Genomic DNA, 11,856 nt, shown 5'->3' on the forward strand with positions numbered 1-11,856 from the left:
CCTCGGGGCTGGGGAAGAAACGCCAGCGGAAGAACTGGAGTTGGGGGTCAGCACCTTGGCGCCTGAGAGCTGGGGACCCCCAGATCCGGGACTTCATTTCCCAGGCGGCCACGCGCGCGACCGGAAGTATGCGCGCCTATAAGAGGACAATGCGCCCCCAGCTTTTCGGCTCTAGAGCAGTGGTGCCTGGTGGTCGAGAGCGTTGCTGAGAGTGTCTCACTGCATCTTTCAGGAGCTTCGGGAGCAGCGGCTCCGGCGCGGGTTGCCAAGAGACGGGTCTCGGAGACCCTAGTCCCCTTGCGTCCCACTGTGGTTCGGGGGTGAGAAACAGCCCGGGCTGGGAGTTCCGGGACCTGGGTTCGAGTGCTAGCTCTGCTACTACCTCGTTTCGCGCTGTCACGACCCCTCTCTCTCTAAGTTTTCTCTCCTAGGAAATGGACACTATTCTCCATGCCCTTCCTTCCACAGGTGGTGGTTGTAAAGCACGAAAGCTCTTCGGAAGTCGCAGTCAGCAGGCGGAGCCCCTCGCCTAACTTTTCACCCAAGGTTCAGTTCAGTTCAGTCGCTCGGTCGTGTCCGACTCTGCGACCCCATAAACCGGAGCACGCCAGGCCTCCCTGTCCATCACCAATTCCCGGAGTTTACTCAATCTCCATTGAGTCGGTGATGCCAAGGTTAGCTGGGACCAAGGTGGCCCCGGCGGCCGGCGAGTCAAGGATCAGTTCCTGGGTTCCTAGTACCCTTCTCTGGATACTTCGGTCAGACCTGAGCACGGTGCGAAGGGCGTCCCTGTAATCACTCTGGCGCTCAGGAGGACCTTGCTTATCTATCTCCTGCCTGGTATTTAAGGCCTCTCACTCCAGAGTCCCTGACTTTAAGGAAGCTCCGTTTGGAAGTGAGGAGTCCTTGGAGCCGAGGGGGAGTCAACCTGGAGTCTTTTACCAGCTCTGCCACGCACCTTGGCCGAGTCACTTTCATAGTTTGGGCCCCAGTATTTTTAATCTGTAAGATAAAAGTTTAGGATTTGAGCTTTAACTGTGGGTCTCAAGATTCCTAAAGCCCCCCACTATTCATCTGAAAAGTGGGAGCAGCCAACAGCCTTCCTATGCCTTGATCTATTTGCACTTCTAAGTGCTTGTGAAAAAGTTTGGAATCGTATGTTTTGGTAAGACTAGGGCTGAGTAGGATATAGCCGTTTTCTGCCCCAGGGCTTGATCTGTTTTAGTGCAGCCTGGGAGAATCTTTTTTGCTTAGGGATTGAGAGTGTATTAGGTTGGAGAGTACAACTCCTTAGATCAGGGTCAACAAACATGACCCACAGGCCAAATCTGGCTGATCTGAATGGGTTTTACATTTTTCAGTGATTGAAAAGAAAAGGATATTTTATGATGTGGAAATGATATAAAAACTGAAATTTCAGTGTCCATAGTTTTTTGAACACAGCTTGTACATTTGTGAAAGTATTGTTTATGACTACTTTTGCAGTATGTCAAGAGTTGATAGCACAGTTGTGACAAACCATATGGCCTGCAAAGTCTTAAAATATTTACCATTCTCACACTTCACAGGACTTTGAGGACTTTTGTTTTTGAATGTGGTTCTACAAGTGCGGGCAGACTAGGAGCCTGCACACATCCTGAAATCTTAGCACATACTACTCTCTTGGAATAAATGAGAGGATATTCTTAGCATTTGGATGACAATTTTCACTGTGTTCTTTTTCTCTCCTTTTGCTCTCCATTTCAAGCAGAGGGAGGGTGCGTCTGTGTACTCTGAGCAGTAAAACATTCCAGCCAGTCTGTCAGGAAAGTGTCCCCATTATCTATTCCAAGTCTGTCCCAGAGCAGTAATCCAGATCTCTTCTAGGGGGGTGGATATGGTCCCTTTTGGATATTTTCTTTTTTCCTCTTACAAAGGGAAACAAATTTAAAAGTAGATACTAGCCAATGGATGAAGCCTGCTGATTGGGAGCTCCTTTGTGCTAACACTTCCCTGGGAAGGGGGTGATTGAACATCTGGTGACCTGAAACTTCCACTGCTCTTAGAGGAACTAAGGGGACACCTCTGAGGCTGGGTGGCAAATCGCTGAGTTCAGCAGCTGAGTCCAAAAGCTTCCAGGAAGCAAGTGGCATGATTTTTCTCCCTCTAACCCCCTGGAAGCTTATATATTTTTTTCCCCCAGAACTCAAATCTTGCTTTCTCAGAGACTCCTGCCACCTTGGATCCCTTTTGAGAGCTCCGCACCTGGTTAGGTGGACATCTGGCATCGAGAGAGCTGGCATGACATGGAATTGGGACCACTGAGAGGCTTGGGCAGCCATGGGGGCCATGGGCTTCAGGGTTTCATTAGTAGTTAGGATGAAATGCTGTAATACTACTAAGAAAATGTTAATAATTTACAATGTCCTTATATATTTTCTCACTTGATCCTCTGGCAATCTGTGATCAAATTAAAAACATGGAGATTGAAATGGAAATAACCCCTCACAGGACTGTCAAGAGGAGAACATGAGATCGATCATGTGTCTTAAGGTTCTGGTGTGATGTCTGTTCATAGCTGCCTTTCAGTAAGTTACATCCTGTTGCCATGGTTTTCTTTCAGATGAGAAGACAGCCCTTCAGATGTTAAGTGATTTGCTCAAGGAGCCTCAGAGCCTAAGAACTGGAGTCCAGGCCACTACTCTGTCAGCTTGTCACTGGGTATAAAGGTGAGGGTCAAATGTTTTATCTCCTTGGGAGTTCTTGGCGATTTTTGGGGCCTCTTCTCGTGTTAGCTGGTTCCAGTTGAAGAACCTCAAGTTTCGGAAGCCATGTGTCACCTTCTTGCCCTGACTCCTTGGGGACAGTGTGCCTGCCTTGAGAGCTGTGTTCATGCTGAAAGCAGGGGCATCCTGTGGCTTTGCAGACTGCCTGCCAACCCTCATGCCCACCTGCCTGGCTTTTAAGAGCAGCTGCTTAGGGGGCTAGGTGTTCACTATGCCTGAAACCAGAGTTGGTTTCTGAGTTATCAGGTATACGTGGAAACCTCAAAATAAACTCTTTGCTTTCTAGATCATGAGTTCTTGCTTCCTCTTTTCTACTCTGGACTTTCCCTAGAGAAGAGAAAGCAGAAGTTTCAGGTCTGGGGACCAGCTGCAGGCTTTTGCCCAATTCAAGATGTGGAGTATGGGGACTGGAGCGAAGACCCCATCTTACCTTCCCATGGGTAGAGGTCACTGTCTGGGGAAGAACTCTGCTGCGGAAGTGGGATGCTATAACACTTTTCTCCCAGGTGGCCTTGTAATCGTGTGGAGACTGAATTTTGCCTCCTTATGTTAGAATGGAAGGCCTGGGCATTTGTGTTATCTAGACTGGATTTTGATTTCTGCCCTTTCTTTTTGCGAGGAATGGGAGTATAATTCTTCACCTCTGGTCCTGTGAGGGGGGACCCATCCTAGGGCCCTGGACTTAGCATCCGGCCACCTCAGAGGAGGCCTCTCCCCAGGGCCAGCCCTGGGGCTGGGCTGGCTGCACTGTGCGCCGCCAGGTGCTGGGGCGGCGCCTCACTCTCACTCACTGTTCATACCAGAGACGGGGTCCAGCCTGCCGTCAAGGCTTCAGGGGACAGAGCCCAGGCTGGTGGCAGGGGAACCACCCTTCCGGCCAAGAGCAAGGTCAGTGCTACCTCCTCTAGCCGGGGTGTGGGGCGCACCCGAGCCAGCAGGGATGTGTGATCTCCCCTTCCTCTAGGACTGCCTGTTGAGAATGGCGGTGGGATGGTTCTACCTGTGTGTCCTGGCACTGTGCTCCCTGGGCTCCATGTGCATCCTCTTCACCATCTACTGGATGCGGTACTGGCACGGTGGCTTCGCCTGGGATGGCAGCATACTCATGTTCAACTGGCACCCGGTGCTCATGGTTACAGGCATGGTGGTGCTCTACAGTGCTGGTGAGTACGGGTCGGCAGCAGACACGTGGCCTGGCCCAGGCCCGTGTGGGGCAGCGCTCTCCTCTCATCCTGGCCTTTGTTACTGTAGGTTCAGGGCTGTGAGGGAGGGATGGGATGCAGTGGGTTGTCTCTGGGCCCAGCTGACATTTGGAAGAAGTCTCGAGAACTGAGACATCTGAGAAGGGCAACTCCACAGATGTTCTTAGGCAGGGGTTTGCACACTTCCTGTTAAAGGCCAGATAGGAAATATTTTAGACTTTGCATGCCCTGTGATCTGTGTTGCAACTACTCAGCTCTGATGTTGTACTGTGAGTGACCAGAGACATCACAGAAACGTGTGTGGCCGTGTTCCAATAAAACTATTTATAGTGGTGGGGGGAGGAGAGAAATAGGTGAGGGAGAGCGAGAGGTACAGCATTCCAGTTGCAGAATAAATGAGTTACAGGTACAGTGTGGAAAGCAGAGTTAATGATTATATATCTTTGCTTGGTGACAGATCATAACTAGAACTGTCACAGTGATCATTTTGAAATGTACAGAAATATCGAATCACTGTGTTATGTAACAGGAAATAACATAGTGCTATAGGTCAGTTATACTTCAAAAACAAACAAACTCACAGTAAAAGTGATCAGATTTGTGGTTACCAGAGGTGAGGGGTTGAGGGGAGGGGGAACTGAACGAAGGTCGTCAAAAAAGGCACAAACTTCCAGTTTTGAGATAAATAAGTACTAGGGATATAATGTACAACATGATCAATATAATTTTTAACACTGCTGTGTGTTAAATATGAAAGTTGTTCAGATAGTAAATCCATAAAGTTGTCATCACAAGAAAAAATTTTTTTCTATTTAATTCTGAATCTGTATGACAAGACGGAGGTTCACTAAACTACTGTGGTCATCATTTCATGATGTGTCTGCAGCAAATCATGATGTTCCACACTGTAAGCTTATGCAGTGCTGTATGTCAGTTATATTTTAGTAAAACTGGAAAAAATCAGTAAAAATTTAAAAATCAGTGTCATATAAAGTATTATTTAATATATATGATTTGATTGGGGTTGCAAAGAGTCAGACACGACTAAGCGACTTCACTTTCACTTTCCGTAAGCATTAATTACCTCGGCATAAATGAACAAAAGTCATATAAATTCTACAGAGAAAAATGTATAAAACTGTATTGAGAGAAATTAAAGAAGCCTTCAATAAATGGAGGGATATAGTACGGTGTAAGCGGTCTGGAAAACTAAACATTGTAAAGATGTAAGTTCCCCTGAAATTATTTTGTAGGTTAATTTCAATCCCAAAGCCTCAGTGCTTTTTTTTTGTGAAAACTGACAATTAAATTACCTTGAAATGCAAAGGGCCAAGATTAATCAAGAAGGTTTTGAAAAAGAGCACAGTTGGAGGGCTTGCTCTCCCATCTAGACAGGTTTATTAAAAAGCTACTGTAATCAAGACAGTGAGGCACCTACCGTATAACACAGGGGTTATATTCTCTCAATATTCTCTAATGGCCTGTAAGGGGAAAGGATCTAAAAAGGAGTGGATATATGTATAACTGATTCACTTTGCTGCACACTTGGAACTAACACAACATTGTAAATCAACTATACTCGAGTAATAATAAAAACAGTGTGGTCATGATAAGTGAATAGACAGGTGAGGAAAGGTGGCTCTGTAGAGCTGTGGGACAAAATGTTCTTTTCAATAAATGATATTCAGTCAGTCATAAGAAGAAAAACCCCTTTATTCACAAAAATAGGCAGCGGCCTGGATCTGGCCTGGGGATGGTAGTCTGCCATCCGTGCTCTAGGAAGCATGAGGGTGAAGCCCCTGCTGGCACAGTCAGGTCCCGACACGAGGGATCTGCTTACTCCTGCCGGGCCATCCTTGCTTGCCCTAAAAACTTGTGTCCTTGACAGCTCACTTCAGTTGTGAGAGTTCTTAAAGTTAGATGAAATAATGAATGTGACACTGCTTTTCAGCCTATATATAAAAATGCATACACATGGCACATATTATTTTAATGACAGAACGTCAAGTCCATGAAAGCTGTTCCTCTCTCCCCTCCTTTTTAGAAGAAATTTAGGTTTTTGTTGTTGTTGTTTTTGGCCATGCTCTGTGCCACGTGGGATCTCAGTTCCCTGACTAGGGATCAAACCCATAACCCCCTGCAGTGGAAGTGTGGAGTCCTAACCACTAGACTACCAATTCAGTTCAGTCACTCAGTCGTGTCCAACTCTTTGCAACCCCATGGACTGCAGCATGCCAGGCATCCCTGTCCAGACCACCAGGGAATTTCCTAAATTGAAGTAGTATTGTTGTTTAGTCACTAAGTTATGGACTGTAGCCTGCCATTATCTTCTGTCCATGAGATTTCCCAGGCAAAGAATACTGGAGCGGGTTGCCATTTTCTTTTTCAGGGGATCTTCCTGACCCAAGGATCAAACCCACATCTCCTATATTGGTGGGAGGATTCTTTACCACTGAGCCACCTGGAAAGTCCAAAAAATTGAAGTATAGTTGATTTACAATGTTATGTTTCTCATATACAGTGATTCAGTTTTATATGTATATATATATACACACATATATATATATTCAGATATTCTTTTCCATTATAGTTTATTACAAGATAGTGAATATAGTTCCCGTGTTACACAGTAGGATCTTACTGTTTATCTATTTTATATGTAGTAGTTTGTATCTGCTAATCCCAAACTCCTAGTTTATCCTTCCCCCCGCTCCTCCCCTTTATCATGATCCCTTCTCCCCCTTCATGAAGTGATGCCAGGATGGAAGATCCTGGGGAGTTGATACTGGTGTCCTAGCACTTCCTCCTCCCTGTTAGGAAGCTGTTTGGGAACACGGCAGGGTGACTCCCCTGATGCTTGGGTGAGCACAAGGGGAGGAGGCTGAGCCCTGGGACTGCTCTCTCCAACAGCATCGCTGGTCTACCGCCTGCCCCAGTCATGGGTAGGGCCCAGGCTGCCCTGGAAATCCGGCCATGCGGCCATGCACCTGCTGGCCTTCCTCCTGACGGTGCTGGGGCTGCACGCGGTCTTTGAATTTCACAACCATGCAAAGATCCCCAATCTCTACTCCCTGCACAGCTGGCTGGGCATCACCACCGTCTTCCTCTTCGCCTGCCAGGTGGGTACTGTCTGTGCTCCTTGGGTACCCATTGGCTGCCCACTCCGCCTGGGGCTTCCCTGGCATCAGCACCAAATCTTCCTTCTGCTCAGTGCCTGGAGATGGTGTGGCAGGGCACATGCTGTAGGATCGGCAGTTTGAGGGGCTCTGGGAGGTTGGTGGTTCTCCCATTCACCCTGTTCTGCTCTCACCCCTCACACCACCCACTGTGGTCCTGGAGCGCTCTGAGCTAGCTCGATCGCAGTACGTACCAGGCTGACTCTTAAGTCACCTTTTCCACTGCCCTTTTCTGTGAACCAGAAGCAATTCTAGAAGTAGTAGCCACATCCTGATTTTAGCCCTGTACGAGTTGGGAGTTTTGTGAGCCAGGATAGGCAGGGAGCAGAGACAAACAAGGACGGCTGGGTTTGCGGAAGGGTGGAGGGTAGCCAGGCATCTCATGCAGGTAGTGTTCCTGTTTGTGTCAGACCACAGGGAGGAGGCTGCAGTGCCTGGCAGGAGGGTTCAGCTGGGAGAGATGGGCCAGGGTTCACTGACGAGTAGGGGCTGCTGATGGGTGGTGTGACCCAACGTGCCTTTGGTCACACGCAGTAGTTGGGTATTTCCTGTGTCCACAGTGGTTCCTGGGCTTTTCGGTCTTCCTGCTGCCCTGGGCATCCATGTGGCTGCGCAGCCTCCTGAAGCCCATCCACGTCTTCTTTGGAGCCTCCATTCTCTCTCTGGCCATTGCGTCTGTCATTTCTGGCATTAACGAGAAGCTTTTCTTCAGTTTGTGAGTGTGGGGGTGCATGGGACCCCCAACTGTAAGGTGGGGGGCAGGAACAGGGTCTTCAAAAGATGGGTCATAGGACCCGACTGAGGGAGGGAAGCCTTTGGGGTTGAGCTCATTCCTGATCCGGACGGTAATGGACTCATCTTTCTTTAGGCTGAGATTGGTAAACTAGTCACAAAATACTTACCCAGCATTAAAGTGATTTAGAACCCACTGTGTGGCAGAAACTGTTGTAAACGTCTCAAATTTAGTCCTCCAGGTGCCCTACAGCATTGATAATGTCATTGCCACGTATAAATTAGGGAACAGGGGCACAGAGAGGCTTAGCAGTGTGCCCGAGGGCACACAGCCAGTATGTGGCAGAGCTTTGAGTTAGAGGACTAGAGCTCATACATCTAACCACTACCATTCTCCATTTGGGGAGGCAGTGGGGGTGCAGTGAAGAGCAAACAAGATTTGAGGTCACACCTGGGTATAGATCTTGGCTGTGCCATTTCCTAGTTGGGTAACTCAGGACAAGTTCATTTCATGTCTGGGAGCTTCAGCTTCCTCAAGGGTAGACAGCATTCTGCAGACACTAGTCATGGCAGAGACTTAGAAGGTATGTTAATATTCCAGGTTGCAGCAGGCCCTGGGAAGTCTTTCTCATCCTCTTTTACTGGCATTGGGCAAAAACAGGTAGAAAAGTTGCTCAAGGGCCCATGTTGTTTTTGTCCTCCTCAGGAAAAATGGCACCAAGTCATACTCCAACTTGCCCAGTGAGGCTGTCTTTGCCAACTGCGCTGGGATGCTGGTGGTGGTCTTCGGGCTGCTGGTGCTCTATATCCTACTGGCATCATCTTGGAAACGCCCAGAACCAGGGATGCAGGCCGAGAGAGAGGTATGAGGTCTTGGTCTCCTGTTTCAGGTTGGGCTAGGGCCAGGTCTAGGGAGGGGTCACCCAGTAAAGGCTTGGGCTTTGCCAGGAAGACCAACCCAGTAATGTGGTGGGAAACCAAGTAGCTTGAAAGTGGGGTTCGGCTGGCTGATGGGGAGCACCAGAATGAACCCAGCGCTTCCTGCTGTGGCAAGTGCAGCTGCTCCTGGGGGCCTGTCCGCTGGGGGAGCAGGGGGTTCCTCCCCTCCCCAGATGGCTGTGGTCTCACAGGTGGAAGTGTGGCCTTACCTTCCCCAAGGGCGGGCTTGAGCGTGAGGAGGCGTGCTGATTTCTGCTTCTCCAGCTTCACGGCTTATCTAGTGGGATGGGAGCGTTCCTCTTGGGCGTGTGGTGACAGGTTGAGGACTTGAAGCACGTTTTGCCTGTTCTCGGCCATGCAGGCACTGAGGGATGGGGTGTGTTGGTTGAGGGACTCGGGGGCTTCCCTGAACGGTGTGGTGGGTGGACTTGGGGCTCGTCCTGCAGGTTGGGGTCTGTCTGAGCAGCTCAGGCCTGGCAGGACTCCTGCAGGTCAGGGGCCCTTTTGACACCTGCTTGTCTTTCCAGGCCCTGTTGCATGGCGGGGAGTGAAGCAGGAAGCGGCTCGCAGGAGCAGTTGGTGTGCAGTCTGGACTCCTTCCCGAAGCTCTGCTCTCGCTGGTTGCGGGCCCGTCTCCCCTTGCCTCTGGGTGGGCCTGTTTTCCCACAGCCTGCTGCCCATGTGCTTTCCTCGGTGGCTTTGGCTTCTCTGCCCCTTCTCGGCATTGACTTCTCAGGTCCTCCGTTGACCCCCGGCCTCCTTGCCCTGGCTGCTCACACCACCACTGCTCGTATGAGCAGGTTTGCTTCCCCCCACATGCCTGAGGATGTGGTAGGGAATCCTGAGGACTCAGATAAGCTGGGAAATGAGTGCCATCCATATTGTGAAGAGTAGGGGAGCCAGGGCTTCCCTTGGCTTTCCCCTGAAGTTTAGGCTGCCGCCCTGGGCCAGGCTGCATTTACTCTTGTAACCTCCCATCCAGCCCACCAGGACACGAGGCTGGGCGGGAACGCCAGAGGTGATGCTGGAAGGAGAGCGGGGACTGGCAGAGCCGCTTCTGCAGAAGAGAAGCTGAGGGCCGGCTGCTTGCTACTCGTTTCTCGTCGCTGCCTTCTGTGTCTGCGTGTCTACGTGCCCTGCTAGCTGCTGCTATGACTGCGCCTGGATCCTGGCTCTTCCCTGTGACTGACGTGCCCGTCACTGCCGCACAGCCCTACGTAATCTGCTCTTCTGAGAAGAGCCGGTCCAGCTGTCCCTCGGAGGAGGAGCAGACCTCCTTCCCTTTCCCTTAGTGGGCCCAAGCTCGCCTGCCTCTCCGCAGGCGGGATCAGCCTCGCGCGCTCACCAGGGCCCTTGCCCAGCCAGCTTCCCTCTGTGCTCACCAGGGAACGTGCCAGGGTTGTGGTGCTCTGTGCCCAGCAGAGCCCTGGGAGCCCTGGCACCTCCAGGGGCATCCCTTGCTGAGCACCCAAGTGCCTCACTTGCCCCTCCCACCCGCCGTGGCTGCTTGCCTAGCATCAAGTCTCTGGGGTGACGCGAGTGTGAGGGGTTGCTTTTCTCCCAGCGAGACTGGGGTGGCAGGGCTTGCTCCTAAGTGTTGGCACTGCCCTCTGCACACAGGCCCTGCCAGGTCCCAGGCTCCATGCTGCTGTGCTTAGGTGACAAGCAGCAGGACACCTGGTGTCCTGATTTCTGGCAGGTGGCAAGGCTGACTGTCCACCCCACCCCACGTGGCCAGATACTGGCAAGAGGGCTGACACTGAACCTCCCAAGCAGCTGAGACCCTCCAAAGGCACTGGGATGACCGCCAGGCAGCTTGGTCACGAGACCAGCTCCCCCTCTTTTCCACATGGGTAGGCATTTGACTTATGAGGCTTGATTTTCATTAAATGTATTTTTAAGAAGCAAAGCCTTCTGTGCTGAAATGACACTCTGGAGAAGTGAGCTTGGGCCATTTGCAGAAGCCATGGGCTAGTTCTGACCCTCAGACCTGGGGAGGAACAAACCCAAAGGCACCAAAGGTCCACATGACTGTTTTCCTGGAATTGCATGTGACTGTTGGTTCCTGAACTTGTCCTTAAAAGTAAATGGCCTTTGAGGATTTGGTTATCTTACCAGGAAGGAGCTGTTTCCTCTTTCATTTTCTGGAACACAAGACTTAAAAAGGCTTAAGTGATTTGCCTGAGGTCACCCAACCAGACAACAGCAGAGTTGGGATACGCCAGGTGTCTGAGGCCAGAGTTTCCTTCCCAGCTGCTGGGTGTGTGCATCTGTGCCCACTGATAACTGTGCCTACGATCAGCAACTCATGGTGTGGATGATGGATGGGGGACCCTGGGCAGAGAAGGAGAAGCCAAAGGATTGAGGAAGCCTGCAATCAAGTTTGGGCAAGATAAGTGGTCCCAGTGTGAGGAGCTGAGACCACCTAGTGCTGGGGCAGAGGACTTGGAAGGGGCTGGATGCAGACATGTGATGCTAGTAAATCCCAGTGAGTGAGCATCTGGATGGTCTGCGGCCCTTTATCTTCACTGGTTCATTGGAAGCCTTTCTGTGTGCCTTTGGGGCTTCCTGGTGGTTCAGCAGAAAGAATCTGCTTGCAGTGCAGGAGACGCAGGTTCAATCCCTGGGTTGGGGAGATACCCCTGGAGGAGAGCATGGCAACCCACTCCAGTACTGTTGCCTGGAAAATCCCATGGACGGAGGAGCCTGGTGGGCTACAGTCTGTGGTGTTGCAAGAGGTTGGACACGAAGCGACTGAGCACATGTGGCTATGAGGTGGGCACCATTCTTGGTTTTAGATTCTAAGAGGCTAAACAGGCCTGAGTTTATGTGTAGCTAGTTTGAAACAGGACCGGGATTCAAGGTCATGTCAGTGTCTAAACTGAGTCACGCTAATGGCTTTAACTGCACCCCTGTGCCAAGAAGGGGCCAAGGGTGCACTGTACTGTCTCCACCAGGAACCATCCTGACCTCACAGCCCCTCCTGCTCCCCCGGGGGCTGTCAATGATGGCTCTGGAGACGTGGGGCTGGCCTGAGCGCAG

General features: G+C 50.6%; 1 protein-coding gene across 2 annotated transcripts; it reads left to right on the plus strand.

The window, feature by feature from the left end:
* Positions 1–93: 93 nt before the first annotated feature.
* Positions 94–10,723, plus strand: LOC122674221 (lysosomal membrane ascorbate-dependent ferrireductase CYB561A3). 2 transcript variants are annotated; one of them, XM_043872396.1, is made up of 8 exons: positions 94–320; positions 2,603–2,708; positions 3,569–3,653; positions 3,730–3,928; positions 6,878–7,086; positions 7,704–7,858; positions 8,582–8,738; positions 9,342–10,723. In XM_043872396.1, exons 4-8 carry the CDS (start codon positions 3,745–3,747, stop codon positions 9,363–9,365), a joined length of 729 nt encoding a protein of 242 aa, XP_043728331.1. In that variant the 5' UTR covers positions 94–320; positions 2,603–2,708; positions 3,569–3,653; positions 3,730–3,744; the 3' UTR covers positions 9,366–10,723. The 2 variants fall into 2 exon arrangements, with proteins under 2 accessions (XP_043728331.1, XP_043728322.1); XM_043872387.1 differs by lacking the exon at positions 3,569–3,653.
* Positions 10,724–11,856: the final 1,133 nt, after the last annotated feature.

Source organism: Cervus elaphus, chromosome 2, assembly GCF_910594005.1.
Source record: "Cervus elaphus chromosome 2, mCerEla1.1, whole genome shotgun sequence".
NCBI lineage: Eukaryota > Metazoa > Chordata > Mammalia > Artiodactyla > Cervidae > Cervus > Cervus elaphus.